At 37.6% G+C, this 17,880-nt stretch overlaps 1 protein-coding gene and 1 long non-coding RNA gene across 2 annotated transcripts in view; both read left to right on the forward strand.

Annotated features, from left to right (window-relative positions):
- Window positions 1–17,880, forward strand: part of pdlim5b (PDZ and LIM domain 5b) — a 110,955-nt gene that overhangs the window by 51,407 nt on the left and 41,668 nt on the right. The window contains 1 exon segment of the mRNA XM_077243805.1: window positions 5,514–5,665. Within this exon segment, the coding sequence (XP_077099920.1) occupies window positions 5,514–5,665 (152 nt within the window).
- On the forward strand, window positions 15,666–16,211 carry LOC143750642 (uncharacterized). Its single transcript, XR_013207188.1, has 2 exons — window positions 15,666–15,732; window positions 15,809–16,211. It is a non-coding gene; the product is annotated as an uncharacterized LOC143750642 (long non-coding RNA).

Here is a 17,880-nt window from a genome sequence, read left to right on the forward strand (position 1 = left end):
GGTTCGCATGAAAAATCGCTAATTATGTAAACGCTGTCTGTCATGCGGACCCGGGCTGCGCACTGGAGTACCAAACCCGAGACTGCCTGGAGGAGGTGCGCTGAGTTCGGTTGCACTCGAACCGTGCCGCGGCTCGCGTGAATGTGAAAGCATCACAGACTCGGGTGCGCACTTGGTCAGGAAGTAAGTGACCTGCGCATGCTTTTTAGCTGGTTTTTATTATGTTTTTAGTTAAATAAAACTCATGTAAGGTATGATAGTGTTGATAATTTACCTTGGATAAGAGCGAGAGTGAGTCTGCAGTGTATTCACACACACATAGCGCGTGGACTCAGGGCAACAAATTAATGGAAATCCACTGTCTCCTGCGTTTGCAATCAGCAAAAAGCCAAATGCGACACACAGTAAACCGGTGTTGTTCACTCAGCTGTGCATAATAGCACCAAATAAAATAAAGTTAAACACTATATATTGACCCGCGTTCTGTTTTCTATCATGCGTCGTGCACGTTTGCGATGACGTAAGATGCACGCAAACGCACCAGGATTCGATAGAATCAAGTTTTGAACTGTATGCAGTAACTGTTATATTTGCTGTTCTATTTGCAGTGCATTGAGCACAACATACACATTATGTGAATAGAATACTGTTCCTGTATTCTCAATAAAAGGCAAATTATAAACATTTTTGTTGATTTATTTGAAACTTAATAGATATCATATAAAAATATCGATTATTGAATCGTATCGTATCGAATCGTATCGCGGGGAATTCTGAAGTATCGAAAATAATCGAATCGTTGGCTTAAGAAATCGGTATCATATCGAATCGTCATGTAGGCTCCGATTTACACCCCTAATCAAAATGCAGGTCTAAATAATTCATAAAACTTTAACAACTTAATAAAATATATTACCTTTTTTTTGCAATAATACAGCCCAATGAAATGTTGTTTTTTGTTTTTTTTTTCTCCCAAAATTTTTTTTTCGGTTTAAATTTTTCTGTATTTATGATTCAGTACAAAATTATTTTCTTTGAGTTTCTGTGTATATGTATGCCTTAATTTTAATTTATTCATCTAAAATTTGGCAAATTCTGTCACATTTATACAGCAAATTAAATTCTTATGACTACATTTCTTGATTCAGTCCACGTTTTTCTCATTGTAGAAGGTATAGGGTCAAGATGAGAGACTTTTAATTGGTCAAGTTTTTGTCTTTTAAAGATAACAATAAAATCACTATTCACTTTCTTGAAGAAAATACACCTGTCCTCATGTTGCTCTAAACCCGTTCAACTCAAAAAACTTGATTCTTCAGGGTGAAGTGTTTCTCTCATCAGTTCCTCATAATTGTTGTGTTCAAGCTGTCGGCCAAGAGCAGAGCAAGTCTTAATCTGACTCGGGAGGGGTCGTTGCTTTGGTTGAGTTAGTTGCCTAGCAGATGTGAAGTGAAGAGAACAGCGTGATGAATGAACGATATTCGTCATTATGGTTGCATAATGCCTCTAATGCACACCTGTAAATGAGCCCTTCTTGTTCAGACACATCGAGCAGCACAGAGGCTCCATGCCAGTTCACTGTATGCACAGCAAGTTCATTGAAAACATGAAACTTATACACAACATTAAAAGCTGGATTTACAGCACAGAGAGACTTTATTAAATGTTTAATAAATTAAAATTGAATATGTCTATGTGGTGTTTTTAATATGCTTTAAGACAAAGCATGTGTAAATTCATAAGTCGACAGCATTGCTGAGTATTTTCTCCTTAAAACTGCAGTGAACCAAAGACAGTCTGAAAAACACGCTTTGAAATCACTGGTGTTTATCACGTCACAAACTACCTTGTAACCAATCAGATCAACGTTTGATCGTCAACGAGTGGATCTCTGAGTGAGTGAGTGAGTGGAGGCGGGGCTCATTTGCATATTCATAGAACTGTGTATATACTGAATGAGGCAAGGGTGTCGAGTTGCATCGAAGATCATTTTAACCCTCAGGGGTCTGAGGGGTTTTCTGGGTCCTGGAGGTGTTCTGACATGCTCTGACATTTTTGCTTTTGTCAGTTATTTATAAACATGTTAATGGCAAAGGTGTAAATTCACTCTATATAGCACAAACGGGGCTACCGTTATATGTGAGCATCATGTATGTACATGTTTGTATTTTTTAGAGAATAATGTTTATGCTGTTTATCTTAATTAATGTTTATCTTAGTTGATAATTCAATATACCTACTTTATTTTTGACAAAACATCATACTATAGTATATTTAACATGAGCAGAAATTGGTGAACAAAACCTTACCTATTTAATGTGACAGTAGTCTTTTTTTACAGTCAAAACTTTATAATCTATTCAAAACTAATCACAAAATCTTGTCTAAACATTCATATTTAGTCTGTAACATATTTTGTATGATATATTAGCATATACATGTTAATTTGCAGTTTGTTACTTATACAGACATTTTATTTCAACATATATTTCAGTCTATTTTTACTCATCTTAGTAGGCTATAGCAATATAGTTTTGATGTGTTCATGTAAATTTAAAAACATGTTTACTAATGTAGATGCGAGAGTGAATGAACGGCACAGACACACGCTGTTTAACTGTAGTAAACAAAGCGGTATAATGAGGTATAATGAGCTGGAAAGAAAAATACTGACATCTCTCTCTTTTCATACAGATTACATCAAACTGAGAATATTTGTTTTTTTATATAAATTACATTTGTTACATTTTGATATAAATTTAAATATATAAAAACGCAGTGCGTTTTAACTGAAAAATGAGTACTCCGAATCTTTATTAAAAACCAACAGGCTGGGGACTTTCATTTTTTGTTGTTGTTTGTAACTATTTGGCAGACGTGAAATACAAACCATGTGCAAAGCAAACACTGCAATACAATATGTGTTCCTCCATCACGTCCCGGTGTGTACAGTGAATGCATGCTGAAATTATTGTTGCGTGGCTACATAAAAGTTTAAGCATATGTGATGCATTGCTGCAATTGGTCTGACTGGCGTGTGTGTGTGTGTGTGTGTGTGTGTGTGTGTGTGTGTGTGTAGGGGTTCTTTTTTTAGGCTATACTCTCTTGCAATTGAACCTGATAGTTACGTTTACTACTTAAAAATGTCATCAAAGCTAAAAATCATATCTAGTCAAACTGCATCACGACATCGCTACAAATACAGTATGGGATTAAAATCAGCGAACATCAATAGGCTTAGACTACGTTACCTTGTTTCAGCGAGTTAAGTGTATTAAGTGAATTAAGTGTGTAATAATCCCACACTTTAGACAATTTCTGCCGTTTATTTATATATTTATTCTCCGCCATCGCGCCAACTAAATTCAAAATATATTCTTCCTGAACTGGTCCGTGTGCATAAACTGTCCGTGGGAAAAAATCAAATCCCTGCACCGCGCGTATAGTGCGCGTCATAGGAATTTAACGAGGCTTCGAGGCAGAGTTTTTGCCTCAAGGAATTTTTGTAATCGAGTAACTCGAGGAATCGTTTCAGCCCTACACTTAACCATGAACACAAGACACACCGCATAAATGGCTTTTAATTTGTTTCTTTCGTTTGCAAATTTCTATCAATTTCTTTCTTTCGCATTTAACTTATACCCTACTTGGTCAGTCTGCAAAAATAATGATCAACATGCTTGTTTGCTTTGCGGCCCCTTTAAATAAAGTTTAAAAAAAGACTAAGCATTCGATTTACATCAGAGCGTTCACGAATCTTTCCACTCACAGTTAAAGTGACATCAGCCTAATATTCCTGCTGCCGTCTCTATAATAACGTTAATCAAACAACAAAAGACAGAGAAAATGCAGGCGCTATTCTTGACTGAGTAACTTTTGTAACTATATTTTGTAATGTATATTTTATTTTTAAACTGAAGTGTTATTTTACATTTGATTACAGTTTCTGTACCTGAATACCTGGAAATCTTAAAATACTTTTTCACTTGTATCTCGGTTCAGTTGTATTTATTTGAGCGATTTGCTAATTTTTTATGTTCTTTTTAAATCATTGAGTGTTTACTTGCCTTTTAATAATGCTTGAAATTTAAATTAGTTAGGCTAGTTGTTTAGTTTGTTAATCAAAATATATATTACGAAATTTATATTTGTACTTTGTGGTATTGGATGAAATATAACATGCATTTCTCTAGATTTGTTCATCTTGGATAAAAAAGAAAAGGAAAAAAAGTCTGTATAGTTGCAGTGCATTCTGGGTTTTCTTGTAAAGAATACATGCAAGGCCTTTAGTTTGAGGAGTATCTCCACAGAAGCCTGTGTGTAAATCATTGGAGTAAAGACTTTCCTTCCCCTGCTGTTAGTTATCTAGTAAGGTATCGGGTTGTTTATTAGCTCAGACAAGATCTCAGTACTAACAAGAGCAAGGATCGTTTCTAAGACAGAGTCTAATAGCCCGTCAGGTCTAATCAGATAAAGTCAACAGCACTGCGGAGTCTCAGAGCTACAGATTCACAGATTCCCCTAATACATTACAGCTGGCCTCTTGTGTTCGTCCACGTCTAGTGTTTCATCAGCGTCCACTCGCGTGAACATCACGTGTACAGATCCGCCTTTCAAATTGGGGCCAAGAGGGTCAAAGGTCAGAGGAACATCAGTCATTTGTTGATCTTCAGCTTCTGTTAATGGTTTGATTATTAAAAGCCAGATCTTTTTGCTGTATAATCATTATCTGTCCTGCACTGCTTTTAAGTTTGGAGAAATATTACATACGGCATTCAAGATTTCCTAAATGTACATTTTGCGAGTGAACTATACGGTAGGATGTGTGTGATGCATCGTCAAACCATTGTTTTTGTTAACTAAAACTATAAAATACCGTTCCCCCTGATTGATATTAAGCTGAGATAAAATATACTGTAAGTATTAGATGAGAAACTTTAACTTAAAAAAACTTAAATAGAAATGAGAAATTAAGCTTTGGCAACTTAAAAGAGGAAAATAAGTTGAAGTACTAAAATTGTAATAAAAGGAAAGATAAATAGAAATATTTGAGAAAAATGAAACCACTAATAAAAGTAACGGATAACAAAATAACTAAAACTTAAAAAAAATAAAATATAAAAATAATAATAATAAATTCTGTAATAGTATATAAATATAAAAAATAAACACTACCCTAACTAGACTGATGCTTGACAGTGTTATTTAAAAGTAACTCGAGACTTTGAAGTCAAGCAAAAAAAAAAAAAAAAACATTTTGCTCAAATTTATGAATTCAATTTGTTGAAAGATTGATTATATGTTTGAAATTTTGAAGGCTACCCAAAGGCTTACCTTTTGTGAGTTAAATCTCTTTTGCACGTCACATGAGAAATATTATTTGTGTTGTTGCATCTGAATGTTGTTCCAAATCAATTACTCTTTCAGCTCCGCAAGAATATAGCGATGGAATTAGACACCAAGGGTTGTGTAGAACTTTGTTTCTGAACTGTGTGTGTTTGTGTTTGATGTAGCTGACTGAAGGAGGAAAGGCAGCTAAAGCTAAGATCAGCGTTGGAGACGTCGTTCTGTCTATCGATGGCATCGCCACAGAGGGAATGACCCACCTCGAAGCTCAGAACAAAATCAAAGCTTGTACAGGGAACCTAAACCTCTCACTGCTGAGGTAACACACACACACACACACACACACACATTTTTCTTCAATGACTTTTTTTCTCATTGCACTCAAAAGTTTGGCTTGGACATGCAGATATTAATGGATATTGCATTACGTGACAAATGTCTTAATACCTGGCAGATTGGAATATAATCACCAAATTGTGATGGACACCGGAATATTCTTGTGCATGTTAGTGTTTGTAGGAGTCCTTGATTATCTACACTACCTGTCAATGGTTTGGAATAATGTAGATTTTTTGTTTTGTTTTTGAAATAAATCTCTTCTGCTCACCAAGGTGGTTTGCATTTAGTAAAAATAGTGAAATATTATTATACTGTAAAATAGTGGTTGTGAATATATAGTAAAGTGTCATTTGTTCCTGTGATCAAAGCTGAATTTTCAGCATCATTACTCCAGTCTTCAGTGTCACATGATCCTTCAGAAATCACTATAATATGATGATCTGATGATCAAGAAACATTTATGATTATTATCAGTGTTTAAAACAGTTGTGCTGCTTCATATTTTTTGTGGAAACACTGCAATTTTAAAAAGTTTTGGCTAAGAAAGTTTTGAAGAAAAAATAAGTATTCATATAGGACATTAATAATAATATCACAAAATATTTATATTTAAAATAAATGCCATTCTTTTGAACATTCGATTAATCAAAGAATCCTGAAATAATATAAAATGGATCATGGTTTCCTCAAAAATATGAACTGTTTTCAATATTGATAATAATAATAAATGCTTCTTGAGCATCAAATCATCATATTATAGTGATTTCTGAAGGATCATGTGACACTGAAGACTGGAGTAATGATGCTGAAAATTCAGCTTTGAATAAATTACACTTTACTATATACTCCAATAGAAATCAGCTATTTTAATTGTTAATAATATTTCTCTTTTTTTAAAATTGTACATTTTTTACAACCTTGGTGAGCAGAAGAGACTTTAAAAAACAAAAAAAGTATTAATAATTATTAATTAATCCGTTCTGTTGACCACTAGTGTATCCTCAAAACTAAGTTCATGCAGAACCTTCATTGAAAGCAACTCATGGTTGTCCAGATACTATCATGGATTGTGTAAATATGACAGCGGTGCCTCAGAGGAGAAGATTTGTTTGGTTAATGCTGTTCTTGGCCCGCTTAGTCTCTTCCCATCACGGGACACGCAGGATCTAATGCAGTCAAGATGTTCGGATCGACCGGCTCTGGTGTTTCAGCATGTGTTAATGGCCTCTCTGCACATCATGTTGAGGGTTGAGCAAGTGTCCTGGACACTGCATCTTTAATTGTAGTTTTGTTAATTATCAGATCTCCGTGTTAGACATTCAGTCTAGGGTTGCTGAATTACAATTAAAGGACTAGTGCATCGTTAACTCATCATTTACTCACCCTCATGTCTTTCCAGACCTTTTCTTCTTTAGATTAATATTTATGCATTTGGGCAGATGATTTTATCCACAGCGACTTGCATTGCATTCGAGCAATGCATTTTTTATCAAACCCATGAGCATAGCATGCAAATTTTTAGATTGCAAGATCTAAATGCTTTACTTTTATATTCAATAAAAGCGAATGCGTATAAATGCTGTCAAGCTCCGGAAAAGGCCATAAATGTATCTGTAAATAAAAACTCAAGATTGTGTGGAGAACAGACACAAGTTTATGCATTCAGATGTCCTGGAATATAGTCATAAATACCTCTTTTATGATGCTTTTTTATCATTTTTGCAGCTGGACCTTATCCATTTGAATTATTTTCATTGCAAGATTTATTTTGTGAGAGGCTGAAGTAAATGATGGCAGTGTGTTTATTTCTACATGATTTATTCCAGTAAATGTCTGCAAATGTGTGTTGACCATAGACAAATTAATTAAAAATGGAGGGGATGTACTGTAGATTTAAATGTTTAAGATTTAGTTGGTTTGAAACGAAGCACCTCTCTCAGTGCAGCAAAAGGAACGGCTCATATCCTGGAGTTATGAGCACTTTGAAAGGAAATTTAGGGAAGAGAGATTGTGCAAGAGCTCTGGAATCTCCCTTTAAAGTATTTTAGTGCCGTTTTCATAGCTGTTGAACATTTGTCAGTGAGTCTGCAAAGGCCATCAAACAGCACTTAAGCTTTACTATTAAGATAACATCACATTAAGAGCGCAGCGTTTACTCTGAGTTCCCAGAGAGCCACCCAGATCAGTGCGGTACAGGTCTCACCTCAGCCGTAGCTCGCTTCTTAATAACCACCATGTCTGTATGGGTTTCTGAAACGTTTGAGTATAAATATTGAGATTCTGAGAAAAGTTATACTCTAAACCTCATCATCCAGTCTTCCATTGCTGTCATACCTCTTCTACATGACACAAATTACAAGAGTTAAGACCCGTTTACACCACTGATGATGGCTATAGAGATAATGATAAAAATACAGTTGTAAATTGGGATGCTCCGATTGATCGGACGCCGATCATGATCGGCCGATATTGGCTAAAAATAGATCACGTGATAAAAAAGCCGATCACGTGACGTAAATTACTCGCGCGACTTTTTCCCACCTGCATGCATGGCGCACGGGCACACAACAGCAGAGTGGAGCTTGGCCGTGGCAACATGAGTTCTCCTTCACCGGAACGAATAGGGAGTCTCCCAACGGATTGAAGCGCGCGTCCGAGTGAAGACCGTGCACCGCGCGAGCCACAACAGAACGCTGTATCTGCGCCACTGATCGATGCGGCAACGAGCACTTTGATCACTTGATAAAAAAAAAAAATTTTCAGCGCTAGATCGCCTCTTATTTAACTAATGAACAAAATGAATGCTCTGAGTTAACTGGAGATGTTTTTATTTATTTGTATTGGTACATTCGTGCCACGAGATGTTTCAAAAGTGGTGGTGGTATTTTATTTTTTTTGATCTGACGTAGTTGGTTCCTCAACTAAATCAGATTCAGATTATTTTATTTAATGCCATGTCAGCATTCAAAGCTATTTTCATTGCAAAAATTCAATTATAAAAATACAAATATCATATTAATACAATAAAACAAAACAAATATAAACAAGAAGTCATTTTATACAATATATATTTTTAAAAATCCAAAACCTTTTCAGGCATAATCTCATTAAATATGTCCTTTAATGAAGTAACTTCATAAAAGAGCATTCTGCTCAACTACATCATACGTTCATATTAATAACAGAAAAATCTTGCCATAGTTTTGTCCTTTTATCAGTAGCCAGTTTTGGTGTAACAAGTTTTTCATTTTGTTGCCAATTAGTAAATGTAGTGGGTGTATTAAGAGGCTACAATTTCCAAATATGCCTAAGTGTAACTTGATCCCCTCCCATTAGGCTGATCTGATGTGTGTTGGTCTGCCTGACGCCTCTTTGTTTGGAATAATTTAATGTTACTCTGCCTTATTTGGGAAAGCTGGCCTACAGTAGCCTTAAGACATCTCATTTTCTAAATAAAATTAAATAAACACATTTCTACAAATGGTGCAAACTCTGCTAGATTATAGATAAAAGATTCCCATTCCCCTGCCATTCTGTGATCGGCAATCGGCAGATCGTGATTTTGGTGATCGGTGATCGGCCCCAAAAATGCTGATCGGAGCATCGCTAGTTGTAAAACATAATTTTAAAGTAGGGCTGCACAGTATTGGAAAAAACTTATTTTTCTGCGATATATATTGCGATATAAAAACAATTTCACCAGATGATTTCAATATCTCTTTTTAAAAATAATCAATCGTTCTAGAATAATTGGGGTGATTTAGTGAATCTGCATAGATAAATACAATTGAAATAAGCAGCGCTTTGTTTTTCAGGTAAATCTAACAGTATTCAGGTACAGAAATTGAATACGCAAATGTAAAATAACAGTCTGCACTGTATAAATGAAATGGAACTAATTTAATTAATATAATTTATCTTTTTTAAAGCTACAAAATAAATTTTCTCTTTTGTTGTTTGATCATCATTGGTGACACTTTTTTGGAGTTTTGGAGAAGCTGTATGTTGAACTTCAAATATACAACTTGAATATGCAAATGAGCCCCGCCCATTATTGATGATGACTGTCCGTGATACTCAGCAATGGTGATAACTTATGCTTTAAGACAAACCATGTGTAAATTCATATTAAATTCACCACATAGACCATAAATAACATTACAAGTTTGGTTTTTACCACAGGAGGACTTTAACACGCATTAAAATAAACAACAAACGAAAGTAAAGTTGCAGCCTCTCATGGACTACTGCTGCACAAACATAAACAAAATTTCTGATTATCTATCACTGCGTATCAAATGTGCTCTGACACAAAAATCGCTTTGCAATTCCTCATAATCCTTGATCAATCTGATCCAATATGACATCAATGTCTTTCAGTCTGAAAATGACCAGGGATTGAAATCAACGCTCTTGTCGTGAGTGACACTTTCTCGGTTTTGTCTCTTGAGATCTTCAAACAGCCCAAGCTGTGTTGATCTGCACTGGATGAATCAAAAGACTGGTACAGATTTCCATCCGTCCCCCTCCAGCGCTCACCCTCCACATCCAAACCAAAATTTGTACCGTTTGTTTCACGTCAATGTCTTCAATTCGTTTCAGACCACATGTTGCTCCCCTTCCATGTTTTCTTAAGGATGTTTCCAGACCGTATTCATAAAGTGCTGTTTAAATATGTGTACAGAGCGGCGCCTGAGGTTTGGGACAGGTTTGCAGGAGCAGCGGCTCATGTGTTTCTCTGTCTTTCTTTGTCTTTGTCTTTCTTTCTGTCTCTCTTTCTGTCCTCAAACCGCCGTCACCTGCCGGCACAGACGCTCCTTGGGGGTTCAGGGTTGTGACGGCTGTTTTTGCCCACATTAAACACTGTTTTTAAGGGGTATGTGCAGAAGAAAGTAGTTTTTTTATGTTCCTGATCATCAAATATCCTTTGCCGTCGACACAGCACCCAATCTAGAACCTTTCCATGCAATTCCACTGACGAAAAGGCAATTGTGGTTCGGCTCTCAAATCAGTGAAAACTTGATCAACCATGAAAACCTTTTTGGTGCAAGTGTATCACCAATGAAGCAAGATCACCTGTAATGTTTTTATTTTATATACAGACCAATAATTAAACCGATTAGAATACATGGAACAACCTGTTTGTTATTTTATTTTATTATTACTATTTGTTTTATAATTACATTTATGCTGTGCTATTTTTGATTTAACATATACTATAAATTAATAAAGACTATAGTCATTATATTGTGAATTTATATAGACCAGTAATTTAACCGATTAGAATAGATGGAAAAACCTTTTTGTTGTTGTTTATTTTATTTAATAAAAATTCTCTTATTTTTTTATTTATATATTTTTTTTATTAGTAGTATTATTGTTTATTTTTTGTACATTACTTTTGTTATTAATGTTTTAACTTACTTTTTTGTAGTTTAAAAAAATATGTATATAAATTTAATTTAGTATTTTTTAATACTTTAATAAATAAATATATATAAACTATATAGTGTATCGCCAGCTCTTAAAGTGCATGAAAATTGTCTAGTTTGTTTAAAGTTGAGAGATTTTTTCTTGTGCATTTCCATCGAGAGACGAACTCCAGAAGAAGGTCCGTCTTTGTGAGAAATAGTTGAAACCCTATGTTGAAATTCTAGCATGTGGGTGTTAAGAGGAACTGTTAAAACAGAACAAAGTTGGGGTTTTAGACCTTTATGATTCCCAACACAGATGCTTATTTTCTCTGAAATGAACTGGAAGTCCTGGTTTCCATTATGCCATCATTCAGATTGATGTCATGCTGGTGGAGTGACCGTTGAACGTTATTAAACCTTGGAGTGGTTAGAAAATGAACGTAATATACTGTACATAATTTAATACATGAAATAAAAATGCAATTTGTTTTAAGTCAAGTCACTTTTATTTATATAGCATTTTTTACAGTGATAACAGGAAAATAATGCAACAAAGTTTGTTTCTAGAAGAAAATAGCATTACAGTCCAGCTTAAGTTCAGTGATGGTTCATTATTGTTTTCAACTAAGCAAGCCAAAGGCGAAAATGTGACACAACTCCATCAGGTTTTACTTCCATAATGTGACATTTCATGTTGCTGCATAACTGAATAATGAACGATGTGCTAAACGTGTTAATCTTTATTTCATGATGACTTTAATCGTGCTTGAACTGTGTTTCTTTAAGCAGATTCTGAGAAACATAGAAAAATATCAGCGTTTAAAAATTGAAGATGGTCGCTCAACTGCTCCACACTCCAGAAAGTTTCTGCTTTTACGATGTTATCGTTCCTTTACACACACTAACGTATCACTTTAATAAACTGATTTTATGAGGTGATTCTGTATGAAACCTTCCTGTTTTGGCAGGATCGTTCATTCTTCAGCTAAAGGCATGAAACTGATCCAGCATTATGGAATAATGTTTTGATGCACAGGAAAATGTGCAATAACTGCTAAAGTCGTCACAGTTAGTGTCCTACACTGTGATAGGGAAGATCACGTCAGGAGACTCTTAAACTAGTACACATGATGATTCTTCTCCAAATCTGAGCTGAAACACAGATAACGTGTCTCTCTGAGGCGTTGTTTGGCTCGCTGCGGTTTTCTGGAAAGCTCCATGTGAAGCGATATATGAGGTTTCCATGGCACACATGTTGAGCTCCCCGTCGAGCTGACGCTAGGTTGTGTTCATCACACGGGTCGGCTGTAGTTGTTCATCACACGGTCGGCTGTAGTCGTGTTCATCACACGGGTCGGCTGTAGTTGTGTTCATCACACGGGTCGGCTGTGGTTGTGTTTATCACACGGGTCGGCTGTGGTTGTTTATCACACGGGTCGGCTGTAGTTTTGTTCATCACACGGGTCGGCTGTGGTTGTGTTCATCACACGGGTCGGCTGTGGTTGTGTTCATCACACGGGTCGGCTGTGGTTGTGTTCATCACACGGGTCGGCTGTGGTTGTGTTCATCACACGGGTCGGCTGTGGTTGTGTTTATTACACGGGTCGGCTGTGGTTGTGTTCATCACACGGGTCGGCTGTGGTTGTGTTCATCACACGGGTCGGCTGTGGTTGTGTTCATCACACGGGTCGGCTGTGGTTGTGTTCATCACACGGGTCGGCTGTGGTTGTTCATCACACGGGTCGGCTGTGGTTGTTCATCACACGGGTCGGCTGTGGTTGTTCATCACACGGGTCGGCTGTGGTTGTTCATCACACGGGTCGGCTGTGGTTGTTCATCACACGGGTCGACTGTGGATGTGTTCATCACACGGGTCGGCTGTGGTTGTGTTCATCACACGGGTCGGCTGTGGTTGTGTTCATCACACGGGTCGGCTGTAGTTGTGTTCATCACACGGGTCGGCTGTGGTTGTGTTCATCACACGGGTCGGCTGTAGTTGTGTTCATTACACGGGTCGGCTGTGGTTGTGTTCATCACACGGGTCGGCTGTAGTTGTGTTCATCACACGGGTCGGCTGTGGTTGTGTTCATTACACGGGTCGGCTGTGGTTGTGTTCATCACACGGGTCGGCTGTGGTTGTGTTCACATGGGTCGGCTGTGGTTGTTTATCACACGGGTCGGCTGTGGTTGTGTTCATCACACGGGTCGGCTGTGGTTGTGTTCATCACACGGGTCGGCTGTGGTTGTGTTCACACGGGTCGGCTGTGGTTGTGTTCATTACATGGGTCGGCTGTGGTTGTGTTCATCACACGGGTCGGCTGTGGTTGTGTTCATCACACGGGTCGGCTGTGGTTGTGTTCATTACACGGGTCGGCTGTGGTTGTGTTCATCACACGGGTCGGCTGTGGTTGTGTTCACATGGGTCGGCTGTGGTTGTTTATCACACGGGTCGGCTGTGGTTGTGTTCATCACACGGGTCGGCTGTGGTTGTGTACATCACACGGGTCGGCTGTGGTTGTGTTCACACGGGTCGGCTGTGGTTGTGTTCATTACATGGGTCGGCTGTGGTTGTGTTCATCACACGGGTCGGCTGTGGTTGTTCATCACACGGGTCGGCTGTGGTTGTGTTCATCTCACGGGTCGGCTGTGGTTGTTTATTACACGGGTCGGCTGTGGTTGTGTTCATCACACGGGTCGGCTGTGGTTGTGTTCATCACACGGGTCGGCTGTGGTTGTGTTCATCACACGGGTCGGCTGTGGTTGTGTTCATCACACGGGTCGGCTGTGGTTGTGTTCATCACACGGGTCGGCTGTGGTTGTGTTCATCTCACGGGTCGGCTGTGGTTGTGTTCATCTCACGGGTCGGCTGTGGTTGTGTTCATCACACGGGTCGGCCGTGGTCGTGTTCATCACACGGGTCGGCCGTGGTCGTGTTCATCACACGGGTCGGCCGTGGTCGTGTTCATCACACGGGTCGGCCGTGGTCGTGTTCATCACACGGGTCGGCCGTGGTCGTTGGTCAGCTGTGGTTGTTCATCACACGGGTCGGCTGTGGTTGTGTTCATCACACGGGTCGGCTGTGGTTGTGTTCATCACACGGGTCGGCTGTGGTTGTGTTCATCACACGGGTCGGCTGTGGTTGTGTTCATCACACGGGTCGGCTGTGGTTGTGTTCATCACACGGGTCGGCTGTGGTTGTGTTCATCACACGGGTCGGCTGTGGTTGTGTTCATCACACGGGTCGGCTGTGGTTGTGTTCATCACACGGGTCGGCTGTGGTTGTGTTCATCACACGGGTCGGCTGAGGTTGTGTTCATCACACGGGTCGGCTGTGGTTGTGTTCATCACACGGGTGGCTGTGGTTGTGTTCATCACACGGGTCGGCTGTGGTTGTGTTCATCACACGGGTCGGCTGTGGTTGTGTTCATCACACGGGTCGGCTGTGGTTGTGTTCATCACACGGGTCGGCTGTGGTTGTGTTCATCACACGGGTCGGCTGTGGTTGTGTTCATCACACGGGTCGCCTGTGGTTGTGTTCATCACACGGGTCGGCTGTGGTTGTGTTCATCACACGGGTCGGCTGTGGTTGTTCATCACACGGGTCGGCTGTGGTTGTTCATCACACGGGTCGGCTGTGGTTGTGTTCATCACACGGGTCGGCTGTGGTTGTGTTCATCACACGGGTCGGCTGTGGTTGTGTTCATCACACGGGTCGGCTGTGGTTGTTCATCACACGGGTCGGCTGTTGAATGGCTGGCGAGGCGTTAAGATCCAAGGTCACGCCACAGGCCTCGTGCATGATGTCATTTCCCCTTTTCCACACACATTGTCTGCTCACTGTCTTTCAGTCACTTCTGACCAAATGAACTTTAGAGATTGATCAATATTTTTTTTTTCTAATTATTTCATTTCTATTATATTTTTATTTATTTTGCTAAACTATTAGCTACTAACAAAAAATGATCCTCTCAAGCTGACAACAGTTTTGTTTTTATATTTTATTATATCGTTTTATTTTTATTTTATATTTTATCGTTTACTTTTTTATTTTTTATTTATGGTGTATATTCATTCTATTACAATGCCAACATAAAATAGTATTTATTTATTTTAAAATATTATATAAATTGTAATAAATATTTTAATAAATGTTGCAAATTTATTTGTCTTGTTTTATTTGCATAAAAAAAAAATTATAGACGAAATGGTTAGTTATTTAATATCCAAAACAATCATTATACTTCATCAGTTACAACATAAAAATGTTGTTACTGATGTTGATATTTATATTTATTATATTTTATGCTGAGTGTGGCATAATTATTTATATATTAAATGTGGCAAATGAATTATTTAATTTTTTTTACATTGTCTGACTGAGCATCAGTAAAGAAGTTACACTTTGTAGTCGGTTTCAAACATTTTAGCCTGTATGATCACGTCCCTATATTCACATTATTAATCATTTCATCCTGTTATATATGATGTTTTTATTTGTGAGTCCATTTCCAGTGGATCCTGTAGAGCTGATAATGAATCTCTTGAAATGTCATTTGGTGATGTATTAGTCGTGGCGGTGTGGAAGGAACGTGAAAGGAAAAGCCATTTTCTCTGTCAGAGGATGGAAATGCAGGTATTTGACATCAGAGCTTTATAAGCTGAATAACAGCTCGCAGTTCCCGGCTGATTTTATTCATCTCACTCCTCAGGCTCACTGTATGCCAGAGACATTGTGAAACATCTGTTTGTGAGATATTAGGAAACCATACTGTGCTCATGGGTTTGATTAGAGCTTTATTTTATGTGTTAATTTGTTTTATGTTTTATTTACTTATTTTCCATTTTTATTTCTTTGTTTTCATTCTGTTGTTTTTATTTTATATTTTATGTGTGTGGTGTTTTTTTAAATTATATTTTATGTTTTTTCTTTTTGTTGTTTTTATTTATAGGTTGTTGTTTTGTATGTTGTTTTTTAGTTCGTTTTGCTTTTTGTTTTTACTTTGTTTTTGTTTTTTTATATAATTTTATATTGTTCAAATGTTTTCATTTTAAAGTTTATTTTTATTTATTTGCCTTTGAGGGTTAGTCTGTAGTCATTTATATGTAATTTTTTTAATAAAAGCAAATGAACTGTTTGTGTATATTTATTGCAAAGGGTGTTTGAAATGATGACTGATACAGTGCAGAAAACGTCGCGTATGAAACCCACCGTTCCCTGAAGGACGTAGTCGACGTCGACTGAAAGGGAACTGCAGTGTTTCAGTTTCATGTCACAAGTCTTTCTGTTGATTTTGGCTTGTGAAGTTTTCGCCGCCGCCTGCATTTTTCCCAGCGTGTCAAACCCTGGGGCAAAACAGCATGTTTGTGAAAGCTTTTCCTGGAGTGTCCTGTTCGCTTTCATTGTGTTCTTTAAAAGGCGTACTTTATTTTGTATTTAATTTTTTATATTTTTGTATTTTATTTTTTGTATTTTATTTTTTATACTTTTGTATTTAATTTTTTATATTTTTTTTATTTATTTTTTTTTATATTTTTGCATTTAATTTTTTTTATTTTATTTTGGTTACTTTGTAATCATTATAATTATTTCCATTTGGAAAAAAGAAACCATAAAAAATATTAAATTAAATAAAACCAGCTGAGAGTAAGCATACAGTCAACCTGCAGATCTTGTCTTTGAAGAATGATCCTGGTTCATTCAAATACAAAATTTTATTTTATTATTTTTTTTGTTTTGTTTTTTGTTTTACGATAGGTTTGTAACAATCATAATTATTTTCCATTTAATAAAATAAAACAAAACTATATATATATATATATATATATATATATATATATATATATATTAAATAAAAGCAGTGTTAGAGGAAGCAGGATCATTCTTTAAAGATAGATCTGCTTCCTCTTCGTTGCTTCTATTGTTCATGTTGGTCCCCATGAATGTTGATCATTGCTCTTTGTGTGAGCGCCTCTAACTTCCTTCTGCAAGTGTTTTCTTTGTGTTCCCAGCCCTCCACCTTTGCTCCTTATTATAATATAAGTAGGACTGCTGGTCACAGAAGAACCGGCCTTGCAGAAACTGCTCGGCTTTCCTAATATGGAAGCGATTTAGGACGGGGAACGAATCCTCAGCGTCACAGCAGTTTTGTAGGAAGCGAAGGCCTGTTTGTCGCCTGTTTTGAGGACGGAGGTTGTTTATGAGGAATGTGGAGGTCGTGTCGGATGTGATGTTGATTAATGAGAACGAATGAAGCCGTCTAGACAGTGTGACGAGAATGCACTGATAAACCAGAACATAAAGTATGTCTGAGTTCTTGAAAAACAAAACATCTCCAAATGCACAAACCCTGATGCACTTTCACTGGAGGTTTGTTGACAGTCATTTTTCAGATTGTGTTTGGGTCACAATGATGGGAATACAGCTGGATTTAAACTATTGTTTCAGGGCTTCAGGCGTATGCAACCATTTTTTGAGAGTGTGCAAGTTCAAATTTGACGTGATCGCATTTATGCGAATGCACGGTCACACGCTCAATCGTGTCTGTGTGCACTTGGATTACGGCAGTTTCACACCGCAAGCGTGAGCAGTCTGCGTGTTTTTTCTGCGCTGCTCACACTCAATTAAAGTTAAAGCACACTTTTGATGGACAAACGAAACCAAATATGATTTCCCACAAAAAGTGCTCAAAGTCCACAGAATATGCATGTCTTGTGTGTGCTTTAACAAGAACTGGAAAATGTCATAAAAGTCATTTAAATTTGTAATTAATTTAGTTTGGGT

The sequence above is a fragment of the Siphateles boraxobius genome, unplaced genomic scaffold (assembly GCF_051911475.1).
Source record: "Siphateles boraxobius isolate OS27281-9 unplaced genomic scaffold, OSU_SipBor_1 25, whole genome shotgun sequence".
NCBI classification, from domain to species: Eukaryota; Metazoa; Chordata; class Actinopteri; order Cypriniformes; family Leuciscidae; genus Siphateles; species Siphateles boraxobius.